At 36.4% G+C, this 18,928-nt stretch overlaps 1 protein-coding gene across 1 annotated transcript; it reads left to right on the top strand.

Annotated features, from left to right (window-relative positions):
• Positions 1–251: 251 nt before the first annotated feature.
• On the top strand, positions 252–908 carry LOC118838468 (40S ribosomal protein S7-like). The gene has a single exon (XM_036745780.1). The coding sequence runs from the start codon at positions 281–283 to the stop codon at positions 863–865; it is 585 nt and encodes a 194-aa protein (XP_036601675.1). The 5' UTR covers positions 252–280; the 3' UTR covers positions 866–908.
• Positions 909–18,928: the final 18,020 nt, after the last annotated feature.

The following is an 18,928-nucleotide window of genomic DNA, read 5'->3' as shown; positions in this document are numbered from 1 at the left end:
ACTCATAAGAAAGGAGATGTGGCTCATTTCCACTACAACGTATCAGAGAAAAGAAGAGCTGGGGCCAGATTCCAAATTTGCCCCTTACTATGATTTTGGATATCTCTTTTAATGTCTCTAGGACTAAGCTAACTTATCTTCCAAGTAAAGGGCTACTCAGCTCCCCTCACACTCTAAATTCTATGATCCTAAGACTAGGCCTAGACTATCACAGGGATGGACATTACATCAGAAATGACTCTTTTCCTCTTCCTAGGCCGGCGCTCATCAAGGTGGTGCCATGTTCAGCTCCAGCGCCAAGATCGTGAAGCCCAATGGCGAGAAGCCTGACGAGTTCGAGTCTGGCATTTCACAGGCTCTATTGGAGTTGGAGATGAACTCTGACTTAAAGGCTCAATTAAGAGAGCTGAATATCACAGCAGCTAAGGATGTTGAAGTTGGTGGTGGCAGAAAAGCTATCATCATTTTTGTTCCAGTTCCTCAGCTAAAATCTTTTCAGAAGATCCAAGTACGACTAGTTCGTGAATTGGAGAAAAAATTCAGTGGCAAACATGTGGTCTTTATTGCTCAGAGGAGAATTCTTCCTAAGCCAACAAGAAAAAGCCATACAAAAAATAAGCAAAAGCGTCCCAGAAGCCGTACTCTAACTGCTGTGCATGATGCAATCCTTGAAGACCTTGTCTTTCCAAGTGAAATTGTTGGCAAGAGAATCCGTGTGAAACTAGATGGCAGCAGACTCATAAAGGTCCATTTGGATAAAGCACAGCAGAACAATGTGGAGCACAAGGTAGAAACATTTTCTGGCATTTATAAGAAGCTGACAGGCAAAGATGTTAATTTTGAATTCCCAAAGTTCCAGCTGTAAATGCAGAAATGATTAAATAAAGTCCATTGTTCATAAAAAAAAAGAAATGACTCTTTTCACTGTGTCTTCCATTACTTACTGCCAATATTGCTTGAACTATCTCTACATTTGTAGAGTCCTTTGAATTTTTTCTCCCAAATTAGTTTTGTCTCTCCGTTATCAATTTTAAAATGTCAAAGTAATGGAAAACAAGAGTGGTATATTAGCTACAGGGAATAGCTTTAAAAAGTGAACATTTTTCATGCAGAGAGATTCCTTTTCTAAGAGGCTTTTCTTATCCCAAAATGTCTGTGAAAATGCTCATTTTCCCCTTAAATATTATTGTTTTATGTTTCTAATTTTAGTTATGATTTATCTTTAGTTGTCTATGTCTTCTTTAAACATTTTGTAACCTTTCAAGGGAGGTATATGACACCCACCTGACATCTTGAAGGAAGGACATAATAACAGGATTTAATCCCTTTTTAAAAAAAGGTGAATGATTACATTTATTTTCAAAGTTACCAATTTTAAATATTCATCTTTTAATTGGAGTAATTTTGAAATTCAACCACCTTTTAGTTAAGTTCAATTCTTTTATATGGTCAATTGCAGGGCAGATGTTAAGTAGGTTTCCTTACTGGAAGTTTCCTATAGGAATGAAATTGTGAGTCTGATTTTAAAAAAGCAACTAATACTATACACATTCTCTCTCTCTCTCTCTCTCTCTCTCTCTCTCTCTCTCTCTCTCTCTCTCTCTCTCTCTCTCTCTCTTCGCATACTTATATTATGGGCATCTAGGTAGTGCACTGGATAGAGTGCCAGTCTGGAGTCAGGAAGACTCCTGTTACTTAGTCTAAATCTGGTCTCAGACACTTATTAGTGGTATGTCCCTGGGCAAGCCATTCAAACCTGTTTGCCTCAGTTCTTCATCTGTAAAATGAACTGGAGAAGGAAATGGCAAACCACTCCAGTGTCTTTGTCAAGAAAACCCCAAATAAGATCGTGAAAAGTCAGATGTGACTGAAACAAGAAAGCAACATGAACAACATATACATGCATAATACCTGCATATCTATATTAATAGCTGTCTTGTAAATACCTTAAGAAATTCTCATATATTGCCAGTCTATATGAAGAATATTGGAGAGCTCCTTTCAAATTCTTCATTATTTAAGAAGAGCTCCCAGGGCATTCACCTCATCATTTTCTATCTTAACTGCAGGACTTCATCATATCTCTGGGTTGGGTACCTTCCCCTGGTCCTCCCCTCCACCAATACTTTTCATCTTTTTATATGTTGTCTTACCCCCATTAGATTATGAGCTCCATGAGGGCAGGGATTGCCTTATGCCTCTTCTTTGTATCCTCGATGCTTAGCATGGTGTATCTGGTGCATAATAGATGCTTAATAAATGTTTATTGACCATTGACTAATATTTTCAGAATAAAATATTATGAGGGACATTCCCATGTAGATAAAAAATATGAAATTGTAAGTGGTATCCTAGATAAGCATCTTCCACTTGAAGAATCTATGCATGTGAACATCCAACTGCCGTTCTGTTCCCCTAACAGTAGAGACTTTTACTGCAGCTGCCATAATAGCTGCTGGTAATACAGAATCTTTGGCATACTGCAGCACCAAAACTGCCATCATCAGAGTTCGTTTCCACTCTTTCCTTGTTTCAGGTGCCAAATGATAGTCTTGACTACTTACTCAAGACTGGGTTAATAAGGACTTTGGTGGGGTGAGTCAAAGAAGCTCTTATGTATAACAGTTTCTTTATGCTTTTCAGCCTTCTACATAAGTGGGAGCAATGAGTACCTTATTTTCCAAATAACCTTATATCTATTTTGTAAATACCTATCTATGTATTCATGTTTTCTCCTGCTTTTAAAGTGTTGTATTTCTAACTCTAGAACTTGGGCCAATCCTGTCATATTGTAGGCACTTCCTAACTTCTCGTTGCTTGACTAAGTGATTGGTAGGAAATTATAATCTCCTAGAAAACAAGATATCTTTATTCCTCTTGTATCCTTTAGTACTTATATCAGAGTAGGTGCTTTATGAATTTTTATTTTTTATCTTGTCAGTTTATAATAAAATGTCAATTTGCCTATAGTTGACACTTTCTTAACTTTTTTTTAAATAGTGATTTAATCAAGGGGAGGACCCAAGGTGGCAGAGTAAAGGCAGGGACTCCTTGAGCTCTCCCCCAAACCCCTCCAAATACCTGTAAAAATGACTCTAAACAAATTCTAGAGCAGTTGAACCCACAAAAAGACAGAGTGAAACAAATTTCCAGGCCAAGACAACCTGGAAGGTACAGAGGAAAGGTCTGTTCTACCAGGGTGAGAAAGGAGTACAGTCCAGCACAGGCCATGCCAGCACAGACTGGGCCCCATCAAGCTCAGAGCAGGCCTCAGGGGCCTGGATCACTGGCAGCTGTGGTGGTTTCCAGACTTCTCAGCCCACAAACACCAGAAACAACTTGTAAGGTCAGTAGGACAGGTCTGTCAGACTTGGGTGAGAGAGGAGTGCAGTGCAGCCCCAGCCCCAGCAAACCAGGAGCAGGCCTTGGGATTTACTGAATCAAAAGGGTAAGTGGCTGCTTCTGGAGCTCTCAGCCCACAGATGGTAAGGAGATTGAACAACTGAGGCAGGACTCTGTTGCTTTGCTTATGCTTGGATCTAGGTCACAGTCCTGGGTGGCAGTCCTGGGGTGAGGAGGAGCACTGGCATAGCAGAGCTTGCAGCAGCAGTGGAGAAAGAACCCTTCTCATAGTTCCAGGGCAGAAAAGAGCACTTGTGGTCACTCACAGACCAGAGCACAGGCAAGGAGAGGAGTATTAACACCTTTCTTTTGATCATACCACCTTGGAAGAACTGAAACCTTACAGGTCCCTAGAAGTATCTCTGAAAATAGCTGCACAAAGCCCCTGAAGCTTGAGACTGTGTGCCCTCCACACATAATGTTTGCTCTTGGCTTTAGATAAATGCTACTTAACATTTTAAGAAAAGTTCCATTGATTTCTATGCTTTCTAGTGTTTTTAATAGGAATGCATGTTATATTTTGTAAGTCTTTTTCTGCTTCTGTTGATATAATCATATTATTTTTGTTCCTATTCTTATTGATATGGTCAATTATGCTAATAGTTTTCCTAATATTGAACCAGCCCTGTATTCCTGGTATAAATCCCAGTTGGTCAGTGTATGATCTTTGTGATATATTGCTGGATTTTCCTTGCTAGTATTTTATTTAAATATTTTGCACTGATATTCATTAAGGAAATTGCTCTATGGTGTTCTTTCTTTCTCTGTTTTTGCTCTCCCTGATTTAGGTATCAAAAGCTTATTTGTGTCATAAAAGGAATTTGGTAGGACTCCTTCTTTATCTACTTTTTCCAAATAGTTTATATAGTATTGGGAATAACTGTTCCTTAAATGTTTGGTAAAATTCATTGTAAATCCATCTGGTCCTGGAGATTTTTTCTAAGGGAGCTCATTAATGGTTTGTTCAATTTCTTTTTCTAAGATAAAGTTATTTAATAATTCTATTTCCTTTTCTGTTAATTTGGGCAGTTTATATTTTTGTAAGTGTCCATTTCACTTAAATTGTCAGCTTTACTGCAATACAATTGGGCAAAATAATTGATAATTGTTTTAATTTAATATTCATTAGTGGTGCATTCACCCTTTTCAGTATTGGTACTAGCAAATTGGTTTTCTTCTTTTTTAAAAAATCAAATTAACCATGGCTATTTTGCTATGTTTTTTAACCTAAAACCAAGTCCTAATTTTATTTATTAGATGCATGTTTTTTTAACTTTAAATTGTATTAATCTCTCTTGATTTTTAGGATTTCCATTTTAGTATTTAATTAGTGATTTTTAATTTGTCCTTTTTAAGGTTTTTTTTAAACTTATTTTTAAAATTTATTTTAATTTTCAACATTCATTTCCACAAGATTTTGAGTTACAAATATTCTCCCCATCTCTACCCATTCCCCCACCCCAAGATGGCATGTATTCTGATTGTCCCTTTCCCCAGTCTGCCCTCTCTTCTTTCACTCCCCTTCTCCCCCTTATCCCCTTTCCTCTTACTTTCTTGTAGGACAAGGTAGATTTCTATACCCCATTGCCTGTATATCTTATTTCCCAGTTGCATGTAAACACAGTTTTTTAACATTAGTTTTTAGAACTCTGAGTTCCAAATTCTCTCCCTTCTTCCCTCCCCACCTACCCCCATTGAGAAGGCGAGCAATTCAATATAGGTTATACACGTGTAGCTCTGCAAAACACTTTCATAGTAGTCATGTTGTGGAAGACTAACCATATTTCCCTCCATTTTATCCTGTCCCCCTTTATTAAACTTTCTCCTTTGACCCTGTCCCTTTTCAAAAGGGTTTGCTTTTGACTACCCCCTCCCCCAATCTGTCGTCCCTTCTATCATCCTTTCCTCTTATCCCCTTCGCTGCCCACTTTCCTGTAGGGTAAGGTACCAAATTGAGTGTGTATGTTATTCCCTCCTTAAGCCAAATCCAATGAGAGTAAGGTTCACTTATTCTTTTTCACTTATCCCCCTTCCCTTCCATTATAGCAGCTTTTTCTTGCTACTTTTATGTGAGATAATTTACCCCATTCTATCTCTCCCTTTTTCCTCCCAATATATTCCTCTCATACCTTTTAATTTTATTTTTTAGATATCCCTTCGTATTTAACTCACCCTGTGCCTTCTGTGTGTGTGTATATACACACGCACGCACACACACATATATGTATAGGTGTGCACACACACGCACACACATACACACACATATATGTATTTACATATATATATATACATATATGTATATATTCCCTTCAACTACCCTAGTACTGAGAAAGGTCTCATGAGTTACAAATATCATCTTTCCATGTAGGAATGTAAACAGTTCAACTTTAGTAAGCCCCTTATGATTTCTCTTTCCTGTTTACCTTTTCATGCTTTTCTTGATTCTTGTTTTTGAAAGTCAAATTTTCAATTCAGCTCTGATCTTTTCATCAAGAATGTTTGAAAGTCCTATATTTCATTGAAAATCCATTTTTCCCCTGAAGTATTATACTCAGTTTTGATGGGTAGATGATTCCTGGTTTTAATCCTATCTCCTTTGACCTCCAGAATATCGTATTCCAAGCCCTTTGGTCCCTTAATGTAGAAGCTGCTAGATCTTGTGTTATCCTGATTGTGTTTCCACAATACTCAAATTGTTTCTTTCTTGCTGCTTGCAATATTTTCTCTTTGACCTGGAAAGTCTGGAATTTGGCCATGATTTTCCTAGGAGTTTTCCTTTTGGGATCTTTTTCAAGAGGCAGTTGGTGGATTGTTTCAATTTCTATTTTACCCTCTGGTTCTGGAATATCATGGCAGTTTTCCTTGATAATTTCTTCAAAGATGGTATCTAGGCTCTTTTTTTGATCATGGCTTTCATGTAGTCCAATAATTTTAAAATTATCTCTCCTGGATCTATTTTCCAGGTCAGTAGTTTTTCCAATGAGATATTTCACGTTGTCTTCTATTTTTTTTATTCTTTTGGTTCTGTTTTAGAATTTCTTGATTTCTCATAAAGTCATTAGCTTCCATTTGCTCCATTCTAATTTTTAAGGCATTATTTTCTTTAGTAGTCTTTTGGACCTTCTTTTCCATTTGGCTAATTCTGCTTTTTAAGGCATTCTTTTTCTCATTGGCTTTTTGGACCTCTTTTGCCATTTGGATTAGTCTATTTTTTAAGGTGTTATTTTCTTCAGTATTTTTTAGGTCTCCTTTAGCAAACTATTTACTTGTTTTTCATGATTTTCTTCCATCACTGCCGTATCTTTGCCAGGAAAACCCCATATGGGATCATGAAGAGTCTGATGTGACTGAAAAATGACCAAACATTGTTTATTATTATTCAGCCCTCTCTGAGAGGGGGCTGTTGGTTAAAGTGAGACTCCTGAAAATTTGATATTAATATAATTTGTTTCAAAGCATAAAACATTTGGACATTTTTACATAGTTGTCATTCAGTTTTATAGGATGATCTTTGAGTGAACCATATAGCCTTTTGGAAGGGGCAAGGAGAAGAAAGACTCAGGGCCAAGTCCAGAGGTGATTTCAGTTTCTGTTGTTTTATGAATTATGGGGCTGAGTTAGTCAACAGTTTTTATTGTGAGGATATTTTATTTGTAATTTTGGAGGGTTAAGTTTAAAGTGATTGCTAAGTGGAAACCAGATCCATTTTTAGGACTATTATCTTTCATGTTTTTATAGAATAATCTTTTTAATCATATTATCCTAACATTATAGCTAACATTTACATAGCATTTACTATGTGTCAGGCCTGTGCTAAGCACTTTGCAGTTATGGTCTCATTTGATCTTGGCAACACTGGGAGATACGTGCTATGAATGATTTATCCCCATTTTATAGATGAGGCAAACTAAAGTTAAATGACTTGCCCAGTATCATAGAGCTAGGTAAGTGTCTGACATCAGATTTAAATTCAGGTCTTCCTGACTCCAGGTCTAGGTGGTGCAACGGGGAAGTCTCTATCCACCAAGCCACCTCCCTGCCCCAAAACAGGGCAGGTAGTTAAAAAATCGTGGGTTTTAGTTAAAGAATTGTGGGCATATGAAATGGTTTTTATCCTGGCTACTGGTTGCACAAACTATAAGGTTCCCTTAAAATTTTGTTGCTCTCCTGGGTACCATTGCTTAGCTGCCCTCTACAAATTTTATGTTGCGAATTTATATTATGAATTTTGTATTTGTTATCTATGAATTAGTTATCTACAGAATTCTGTAACTCAACACAGGCTTATAAGAGTGGAGCTTGAAAAAGAAGATATGGATAAGGTACAATGTAAAAGCTGAGGATAGCCCTTACTTTTAAGTCTGGCTTTTAGGCAATTTGTGCTGAGTAAACATCATTACTATTACTCTGACATTGTTAAGCTGGAGTTAGGCTATGTGGATGTTTTCTGGACTTGACCTTTCTGTTTTATGTTTTGTGTTGTTTGTCATTCTTGTTGTTTTTAACTGTCACTGGAGATGGCAAATATTTTCTTGATGTAGAGAGTTAATAGTAGCAAGAACCTTGTTGGTCTTCTAGTTCAGTCCCCTCCTTTGGTAGAAGAGAATGAGGCATGAAATGGTTAGCTATCTTTTCAGCTGGGATTCATGACCCGACACCATACATACCATCTCAGTGTTTGTCAGTGATAAAACCCAAGTACAGGCTGCTGTTTTTTGCTGATATGATAAAAAGTGTAGAAAATGTTTAGTGTTTTTTTTCACTGAATTATTCTTATTCCTAGTTACAAAAAAAGAAAGAAGATAAAGGCTACTCAAGGCACACCATTAGCAAAGGCTTTTGCTAAAGGAGGCTTTCAAAATGTGGGTGAGACCTATTTTGCATACTGAGTACAGAGTTCCTGGTGATGAAAACCATTTCTAACCACTTGATTTTGATTTCTTTAGGTGCCACCTTTATTATCTTTTCTCCTTATTTTAGAATCCCTTTTAAAAAAAATAATGACTCTCAGGTGCTCATATTGTCCTTAAATGGAAAATGGAATTATAGAAAGAAGGATATGAAATAAAAGCACTTGGACTCAATTCTTGATTCTATCATTTCAACCTCTCTGACCTTTGGAAACTCATTTAACTCCACTGGGCCACAGTTTTCTTGTTTGCAAAAGGAATGACTAAGGTTCCTTTCATCTCTAAAGCTATGATTCTTTCTTTTCAAGTCCTAACATAAGGGCAAACAAATATTTGTGGCTGTATGCAGAATAGAACCAAAGTATGGAATGAACATATAGAAAGAGCCTAATAAATAATTATGAATTTTCATTAGAAGACAAATCTTATAATTAATGGGGAAAAAAACAATTTCCTCTGGCATTTTCTCTTTCTCCCTCTCCCTTTTTCTCTCTCCCTCCCTCTGTCTCACTCTCCCCCTTTTTCACACTCAAACACATGCATGCATGCACACACACACACACACACACACACACACACACTTATACATCTAAAATTTAAAGTCTTCCATATTTTAAGGCAGGTTAGTCTTGTAAGTTTGAAGCTCTTATTAGTTGGATTATAATTCTAACATAGATCCTTGAATTTGTATTAAAAGCATATCCTTTTTCCTCACGCTGGATTTCAGAGCTTTCTGACAGATAATCTGGCAAAGGGAATAAAAGCTGATAACAAAAATTTAAATAGATATTTGCAGAGAAGGTATTTTCATTCTTCTTTCTAGTACCTTAATATAATATTAAGTAATTATGGCATGCCTTGCTTCTATAGATACTGCCTTTTATCATAACTGTTAAAAGTCATAATATGTCTATTGTAGTCTAACTGTAAAGTAATCCATTTATACTCCAGGAATCCAAGTCTCCAACTCTTATCTTTAAGGGGGTATGTTCAAGGTGCTTCTGGGAGTTGGTATCAACTTTGATACAATAATCATGCCAGTAACAGGATCTCTGTTTCAAACGGTGAAAAAAACATGACAAATTTCTGGACAAACCTCATGCCACTGCTCCTTCCTTCCTCCTCATCCTTTACAAATGTCTTCTCCAAATCTCTGTGTGTGTGTGTGTGTGTGTGTGTGTGTGTGTCTGTCTGTCTGTCTCTGTCTCTCTTTCTCTGTCTGTCTCTGTCTTTGTCTTTCTGTCTTTGTTTCTGTCTCTGTCACTCTGTCTCTCTGTCTCTGTCTCTGTCTCTCTGTCTCTCTCTCACACACACATACACATGCACACACACACACACACACACACACACACACACACTCATTGGCCCTCCGGCCTCCTTTGACTGTTACTTGTGCTAGTCTCTAAGAATTTTTCTGCATCATAATAGTAAATGATTTTTGATTTCTTCTCTATTTTCCCTCCAAACCTGGCATGATTCCACCATTAATTCTTTAGCAGACTCTGATTCCTCAAGCAGCCCTTGCTTGTCTTTCTTTGTTTTTGCAAAGAGCCATAAACTCAAAATGTGTAGGATAGGAAGAACAAAAGGAACAGAGGTAAGTGACGAATTTGTCATGTAGACAAATTTGTGTGTTTTCTTATTCTCATTACCTTTATAATGAGTATGCTTATGGGGTCTCAGGAGGCACTGTCTTTTTTCTTTCTTTACGTGACCAATACCATTTGAGAGTAAGTCTTCATTTGAAATGTAAACAGGAATTCACATCTAATGCTTGCAATTCCTATTTTGTCTTCCTTGTTCAGAATAGAACCATGTAGTCCTTTAAATATTTAAATATTTTAAATATTTCTTAAAATAGGAAGCGATAACCAATGAGAATTTTACTATGTTCCAGTGACTATTACTACGAAGTTAACCTGCTTCCCTCCTCTTTGTTTTTGCTGAAATAGCATTATGCATGTTTCCCTCTAAGCTTCCTTATGAGAAGAGGAAATTTTTTTTTCTGATTTAGTGATGTATTCATTGTGTGGTTTAAAAGTGATTGAAATATGTCTTAATTGTCAGCTAGCTGTTACCCAAGCCTGGGTGTAAAACAATAAAAGAATTAATAAATAATAAAAATAATCATTAATAGGTAAAATTGTGTAAGAGAGTTATGTAGGCTCTTAACCATCACAAGTCCAACTCTTCCACACCACATACACTCAACTCCCAGTATGATATAATGGAAATTTCACTAGACTAGGAGACAGATATCTGCATTCAGATTCCACTGGACACATTGACTAACTCAGTGGCCACAGGCATAGAGTCCTCATGTATTAAAGGAGATTAACAATACTTGGAACTACCTATTTCATAAGGTTGTTGTGTGGAAACTACCTTACAAAAACTATGTGTATGCAGTACTTTGTATAAACTGTATTATTGTTAGGCAGAATACATACATTGAATCATTCAGTGATATTAATGGATGAGAATACTGGACTACTGTCCAAAATAATTGAAAACCTAGTTTCTCATATGTTATTTGAAAAGTGAAGTCCTTGGGTAACTAGAACTGGTTGATTGAAAATTCATTTTAAAAAAGAAAACAAGGAAGTGAAAATATCAACTTCATGAGAATGGAACAAAATATTAGTGATCTAACAAAAGATGCAACTAATGATATTTCAGTATTTTTATATAAATAAGGGAAAAGATGGAGAAGTGCTAATGCTAGACTATTTTGCATATTCTCTTATATGGTTGTTGTCAGAAAAGACCATTGCCAGAGTTTTATCAGTGCTCTGTCTTCTGGACAATACAATCACAAGTCTGCTTTTAAATACTTTGGCAAAATATGAGTACACCATTTGGATAGTATTTTACCTGACTTTGTGGCCCAGGACTTCTTTTTTTGTGGGGGGGGGGAGAGGGGAGGCATGTAAATCAGGACCACTTGCCTGTTTAGAACCACTGACTGTCTGAAACGGTGTTTCTATCTATCCTTCTCCAGCTCTCCCAGTGAATTACTCCTCATAATAAAGCATAATAAAGAGGGATACTCTCACAGTTTGTCAAAACCATAAGATGTATTGTAAAAAGGCTTGTGTTTATTACTTTTCTTACAATGTACATTTTCTTTTTATATCTTTTATCATCCCTATTTCTTTAATGGTAAAGAATTCTTCCATTGAATAATAGCCCCCTCATTTCTTCTCTAGTTTTTATATGACTTTTTTAGTTTTTATTTTTGTAGGTCATGGATCCATTTGTAACTTATTATAGTATATGGTATGAGGTTTTGACCTAAACCTTTATTTCTGCTAGAATGTGTTCTGTGTTCCTATGGTTTTGTTACTATTACTCTAGCAATTCAGCAGTCCTGAAATTTATTGAACATTGTGGGTATATATGTATGTATTGCTACAGGGTATTGAGAACTTAATCATCAATTTAAAAATAGTACCCTAGAATTTTGATGATTGCCACTTTGTAATGTAGTATTTTTTTTAAAAAAAATATTTTTAGTTTTCAACATTCACTTCTATAAGATTTTGAGTTCCAATTTTTCTCCCCCTTCCTTCCCTCCCCACACCCCAAGAAAGCTTCAATCTGTTATGGACTCTACATGTACATTCATATTAAGCATTTTCATGTTAGTGATGTTGTAAAGGAGAATTAGAACCAATTGGAGCAACCATGAGAAAGAAGAATCAAACAAAAAAAGAGAGCAAATAGTATACTTCAATCTACATTCAGACTCCATAGTTCTTTTTCTTGATGTGGATAGCATTTTCCATCATTATTCTTGTAGAGTTGTCTTAGATTCTTACTTTGCTAAGAAGAGGCAAGTCTATCAGTTAGTCGTCTCACAATTTTGCTGTTACTGTTTACAATGTTCTATCATCGCCCCCTGCTTATTCCCTTCCCCTTCTCTTTTCTTGTAGGGTAAGATAGATTTCTATATCCTATTGCCTGTGTATCTTAATTCCCAGTTACATGTAAAAACAATTTTTAACATTCATTTTTTAAAACTTTGAGTTCCAAATTCTCTCCCTTCCTCCCTTCGCACCTACCCTCATTGAGAGGGCAAGCAATTTGATATAGGTAATACGTGTGTAGTTGTGCAAAACATTTCCAAAATAGTCGTGTTTTGAAAGACTATTTCCATTCATCCTATCCTGCTCCCCTGTTTATTCTGTTCTCTCCTTTGACCCTGTCCCTCCTCAAAGTGTTTGCTTCTGATTACCCCCTCTCCCAATCTGACCTCCCTTCTATTATCCACTCCCCCCCCACACTCTTATCCCCTTTCCCCCTACTTTCCTGTAGGGTAAAATAGATTTCCATACCCAATTGAGTGTGTGTGTTATTCCCTTCTTAAGCCAATTCTGATGAATGTAAGGTTCACTCAGTCCCTCTCACCTCCCCCCTCTTCCCCTCCACTGTAAAGACTTTTTCTTGTCTCTTTTATGTGAGATAATTTATCCCATTCTACCTCTCTCTTTCTACTTCTCCTAGTCCATTCCTCTCTCACCCCTTAATTTTATTTTTTAGATATCATCCCTTCATATTCAACTCACTCTATGCCCTCTGTCTATATATATTCCCTCCAACCACCCTAATACTGAGAAAGGTCTCATGAGTTACAAATATTATGTTAACATGTAGGATGTAGACAGTTCAACTTTAATAAGTCCCTTATGATTTCTCTTTCCTGTTTACCTTTTCATGCTTCTCCTGAGTCTTGATTTAAAAGTCCAATTTTCTATTTAGCTCTATTTTTTTCTCAAGAATGCATTAAATTCCTCTATGTCACTGAATGTTAATTTTCCCACCTCATTGACTACACTCAGTTTTGTTGGTTATGTGATGCTTGGTTGTAATCCTATCTCCTTTGCCCTCTGGAAAATCATATTCTAAGCCCTCCAATCCCTTAATGTAGAAGCTGCTAAATCTTGTGTTAACCTGGTTGTATTTTCACAATACTTGAATTGTTTCTTTCTGGATGCTTACAACATTTTCTCCTTGACCTGGCAACTCTGGAATTTGGCTATATTTTGGGGAGTTTTCCTTTTGGGAAAAGGAAGCCTCTTGCAGGAGGTGATTGGTGGATTCTTTCAATTTCTACTTTACCTTATGATTCTTGAATATCCGGGTAGTTTTCCTTGATAATTTCTTGAAAGATGATGTCTAGGCTCTTTCTTGTTATCATGGCTTTCAGGTCGTCCAATAATTTTAAAGTTATTTCTCCTGGATCTGTTTTCCAGGTCAGTTGTTTTTCCAATGAGATATTTTACATTGTCTTCTATTTTTCATTCTTTTGGCATTGTTTTATTGCTTCTTGGTTTCTCATAAAGTCATTAGCTTCCATTTGCTCCATTCTAATTTTTAAGGAATTGTTCTCTTCAGTGAACTTTTGAACCTCCTTTTCCATTTGGCCAATTCTGCTTTTTAAGGGATTCTTCTCTTCATTGGCTTTTTGCACCTGTTTTGCCATTTGGGTTAGTCTGTTTTTTAAGGTGTTATTTTCTTCAGCATTTCTTGGGTCTCCTTTAGCAAGCTATTGGCTTCTTTTTTAATGATTTTCTTGCATCACTCTTATTTGTCTTCCCAATTTTCCTCTGCTTTTTCTACTTGATTTTCAGAATCCTTTTTGAGCTCTTCCATGGTCTGAGACAATACATATTTTTCTTGGAGGCTTTGGATGTAGGATCTTTGACTTTGTTGTCTTCCTCTGAGTGTATGTTTTGATTTTCCTTGTCACCAAAAGGAAGATTCTATAGTCTTGAGTTTTTTCCACTGTTTGCTCATCTTCCCAGCCAATTACTTAACTTTTTAATTCTTTGTTAAAGTAGGTCTCTGCTTCTAGGGTGGAGGGTGCACTGTCCCAGGGTTCAGGGGTTTTGTGCAGCTGTTTTCAGAGATATTTCAAGGTACCTGTAAGTTTTCAGTTCTTCCAAGGTAGTGTGATCTAAGGTGAGGTGTTTATCCCTCTACTGGCCTGTGCTCTAGTCTGTGAGTAACCACAAGCACTCTTTTCTGCCCTGGAACTATGAGGAAGGTTCCCTCTCCACTGCTGCCACAAGCTCTGCTATGCCAGTGCTCCTTCTTGACCCAGTACTGTCATTCATCCAAAAGTCTAATATCTTGTCATTTTGAGTTGGTTGATCCCATCTATATTGGTTTGAACCCTTGTGCCCCATGTATCAATCTTTACTTTCTTAGACTTTGTTGATTTCTGTAACAATTTTTGTGTATACGGCAAAACACAGTCCTACATGAGTTCTAAATGTAGTGAAAATTTAATAATAAAATGTTAAATGAAGTGCACTACATAAAGGATTCTGAATGTGACTAGTTGTAAGTAAATTTTCAGGAATATTATTGAATGTGTGATGGCCAAGTGTGAAGTAGGAAAGACTGTTATATTTTCATTCGAAATCCCTGTTGTGTTTTATTACATTGATTCACCCTCAGTAAGTTTCACATTCATCTTATTCTTATCATGATTCCTAAGCTTTAGATATTTATTTTTTACTTCATAAAGTAATTTGATATGAGGAATAGAATTTGAGTTGTTTTCAAATCTTTGTAACTTTGAAATAAATATCTAATTTGGTTTTGTTGTTAATTTTAGTTTAGTATCCTAAACATCCTAGATTCAAATATGTTTAGCTCTTTCCAGTATGAATAAAATGAAGTCATTGTAATATGGTAGAAATAGGACTGGTTCTATGGAAATACTGCTTCTATGCGCACTCTGCTACTCTTTCTTCTGAAGTCAGCTGTGCAGCAAAATCCTAAATTTCTACATATACCATTAAGTCAGTTTAATGTGATTTCCAGGGAATAAACACTTGCAGTTTTATCGGAAAAAAAAGATCCTGTGACCTAGATAAAGTACAGGCAAAGCAGCAGAGTCCTGCCTCAGTGGCAGCAAAGAGACCTTTGTAATCTCCTTTCTATCAGTTGTTTGATACCCTTACCATCTGTGGGCTGAGAGCTTTGGAAGCAGGTGTTGCTGCTGCCAGGCCACCCTGGGGCTGTGCTGGGGCCAGGACTGGTCTGAGCTCCTCTCTCACCCAAGTCCAACAGAACTTTCCCAATGACCTTCTGAGTTGCCTTTGGCATTTGTAGGTTGAAAAGTCTGGAAACTGCCTCAGCTGCCAGTGATTCAGTTCTCTGAGACCTGCTCTGGGTTTGCTGCAGCCCGGTCTGTGCTGGTGTAGCCCACACTGGACTACGCTCAGTGCAACAGACCTTTGCCATCTACTGTCCAGGTTGTTGTGGGCTGGAAATTTGTTTCACTCCATCTTTTTGTGGGTTCTGCTGCTCTATAATTTGTTTAGAGTCATTTTTACAGGTATTTGGAGGGATATAGGGGAAAGCTCAAGCGAGTCCCTGCTTTTACTCTGCTCTCTTGACTTTGCTCCCTGCCTTCCCATTTTAATGATGTCTTTTGGATACGGACCTAGAAGTGGTATTGCTGTGTCAAAGTGTATACACAATTTTATAGCCCTATGGACGTAGTTCCAAATTGCTCTTCAGAATGGTTGGATTAGTTTACAACTCCAATGTTTGATAGAATTTGCTTATAAATCCATCTCATCCTAGAGATTTTTTTCTTAGGGAGTTTATTGATGGCTTGTTCAATTTCTTTTTGTGAAACGGGTTATTTAAGTATTTTATTTCCTCTTCTGTTTGTAAATATTCATCCATTTCACTAAGATTGTCAGGTTTATTGTCATACAGTGGGGCAAAATCACTCCTAGTTATTATTTTAATTTCCTCCTCATTGGTGGTGAGTTCACCACTTTCATTTTTGATGCTGGTAATTGGGTTTTCTTCTTCCTTTTTTTTAACCAAATTAACCAAGGTTTATCTAATTTATTGTGGTTTTTTTCACAAAACCAACTCTTAATTTTATTTATTAGTTCAATAGTTTTCTTAGTTTCAATTTTATTAATCTTCCATTTGTTTTTCTAATTTGGTGTTAGTTGGAGATTTTTAATTTGTTCTTTTTCTAGTTTTTTTTAGTTGCATGCCCACATCATTTATCTCCTCTTTCTTTATTTTATTCATGTCAGCATTTAGAGATATAAAATTTCCCCTAAGAACCTCTTTTGCTTCATTCCATAGGTTTTGGTATGTTGTCTCATTAGTGTCATTCTCTTGGATGAAGTTATTGACTGTTTCTATGATTCCTTCTTTGACTCATTCTTTAGCATTAGATTATTTAGTTTCCAATTAATTTTTAGTCTATCTTTCCATAACCCTCTATTACATGTAATTTTTGTTGTCTCATGATCTGAAAAGGATGCATTTAATATTTCTGCCTTTCTGCATTGGATGTGAGGTTTTTATGCCCTAATGCATGGTAATTTTTTGTGTAGGTGCTGAGAAAAATGTATACTCCTTTCTATCCCCATTCAGTTTTCTTCAGAGGTCTACCATATATCTAACTTTTCTAAAATTCTATTTACCTCCTTAACTTCTTTTTTGTTTATTTTGTGGTTAGATTTATCTAGTTCTGAGAGGGGGAGGTTGAGGTCCCCTCAACATTATAGTTTTGCTGTCTATTTCTTCCTGTAACTCACTTAACTTCTCTCTAAGAATTTGGATGCTATACCACTTGGTGCATACATGTTTAATAATGATATTACTTCATTGCCTATGGTATCTTTTAGCAGGATATAGTTTCCTTCCTTATCTCTTTTAATTAGATCTATTTTTGCTTTTGCTTTGTCTGAGATCAGGATTGCTACCCTTTTTTTTAAAATTTCAGCTGAAGCATAATATATTCTACTTCAGCCTTTTATCTTTACTGTGTGTATCACTTTGCTTCAGATGTGTTTCTTGTAAACAACATATTGTAGGATTATGGTTTTTAATCCACTCTGCTATCCCCTTACATTTTATGGGAGAGTTCATCCTATTCACATTCACAATTTTGATTACTATCTGTGTCTTTCTCTCTATCCAGCCCCACTTCCTCTCTTTTATGTTTTTCTCTTTCTTTTCTCCCTTTCCCTGGCTTGCCGGAGTTTTGCTTTTGACCACTGCCTCCCTCAATCTTCCCTTCTCCCTTCTATAAGCCCCTTCCCATTTTTTCACTTTTCTTTTCCTGCTTCTACCCTCCCTTCTATGCCCCCCTCCCTTTTTTCCCCCCTTTCCCCTCCAATTGCCTACAGGGCAAGTTAGATTTTCATACCTGAGTATGCCATTCCTTCTTTGAGCCAAATGCAATTAAAGTAAGGTTCAAACAATGCTCATCTCCCTTCCTTCTTTCCCTCTACTGTATTAGGTCTTTGCATCTCTTTATGTGATGTAATTTAACCTTTTCTGCCTCCTCCTTTCCTCTTCTTCCAGTACAATTCCTTTTCACCATTTAATTAGATTTTTTTATCATCACATGAAAGTCAACATATACTCATGTCTCTGCGCATGTATAACCCTTCTAAATGTTGTAATAAAGATGCAGTTTTCAAGAGTTACAAGTATCATTTTCCCATGTAGGGATGTAAGCAGATTGCCCTTTTTGAATAACATATTGGTTGTTTTTTTTCTTTTCTTTCATTGGGAAAATATAGAAGTACCCAATTTCATTGAATGTCCGTCTCCTCCCCTGAAAGATTATGCTCAATTTTGCTGGGTTGTTAATCCTTGGTTGTAAGCCAAGCTCCTTTGCCTCATAGAATATCATATTCAAAGCCCTTAGATCTTTTAATGTAGAAGCTGCAAAGTCCTATGTAATCCCGACTGTGCTTCCATGATATTTAAACTGTTTCTTTCTGGCTGCTTGCAGTATTTTTCTCTTTGACCTGATAATTCTGGAATTTGGCTACAATATTCCTTGGCATTTTCAATTTGGGATCTCTTTTAGGAGGTGATTGGTGGATTCTTTTGTTGACTAATTTACCCTCTGGTTCTAGGACTTCAGTTGATGATTTTTGAAAGATGCTGTCCAGGCTTTTTTTGATCATGGTTTTCAGGTAGACTAATAATTCTTAAATTATCTCACCTGGATCTATTTTCTAGGTCAGTTGTTTTTCCAATGAGGTATTTTACATTTTCTTCTCTTTTTTTCATTCTTTTGATTTTGTTTGACTAATTCTTGATGTCTCATAGAGTCATTAGCTTCCACTTCTAATTTTTCCAATTCTAATTTTTAACAAATTGTTTTCTTCATTTAGCTTTTGTACTTCCTTTTCCATTTGGCCCATTTTACTTTTTAAGGAGTTCTCTTCAGTGAGTTTTTGTGCCTCCTTTTCCATTTCACCAATTCTATTTTTAAGGAGTTGTTTTCTTCAGTGTACTTTTTTTCTATTTGGACAATTGTGTTTTTTAAGGAATTGTTTTCTACAGTCAATTTTTGTCCTTCCTTTTCCAAGCTGTTGATTCTCTCTTGCATATCTTCTTTTCCCAATTTTTTCCTCTACCTCTCTTATCTGACTTTAAAAATCCTGTTTGAGCTCTTCTAAGAAGGCTTTTTGGGCTTGAGATCAGTTCATATTCTCCTCTGAGGTTTTGGATGTAGGTATATTAACAATGTTATCCTCTTCTGAATTTGTGTTTTGATCTTCCCTGTCACCATAATAATTCTCGATGGTCAGTGTGATTTTTTTTGT

The sequence above is a fragment of the Trichosurus vulpecula genome, chromosome 2 (genome assembly GCF_011100635.1).
Source record: "Trichosurus vulpecula isolate mTriVul1 chromosome 2, mTriVul1.pri, whole genome shotgun sequence".
In the NCBI taxonomy this organism is placed as follows: Eukaryota; Metazoa; Chordata; class Mammalia; order Diprotodontia; family Phalangeridae; genus Trichosurus; species Trichosurus vulpecula.
This window is presented reverse-complemented; position numbering and strand designations above follow the sequence as displayed.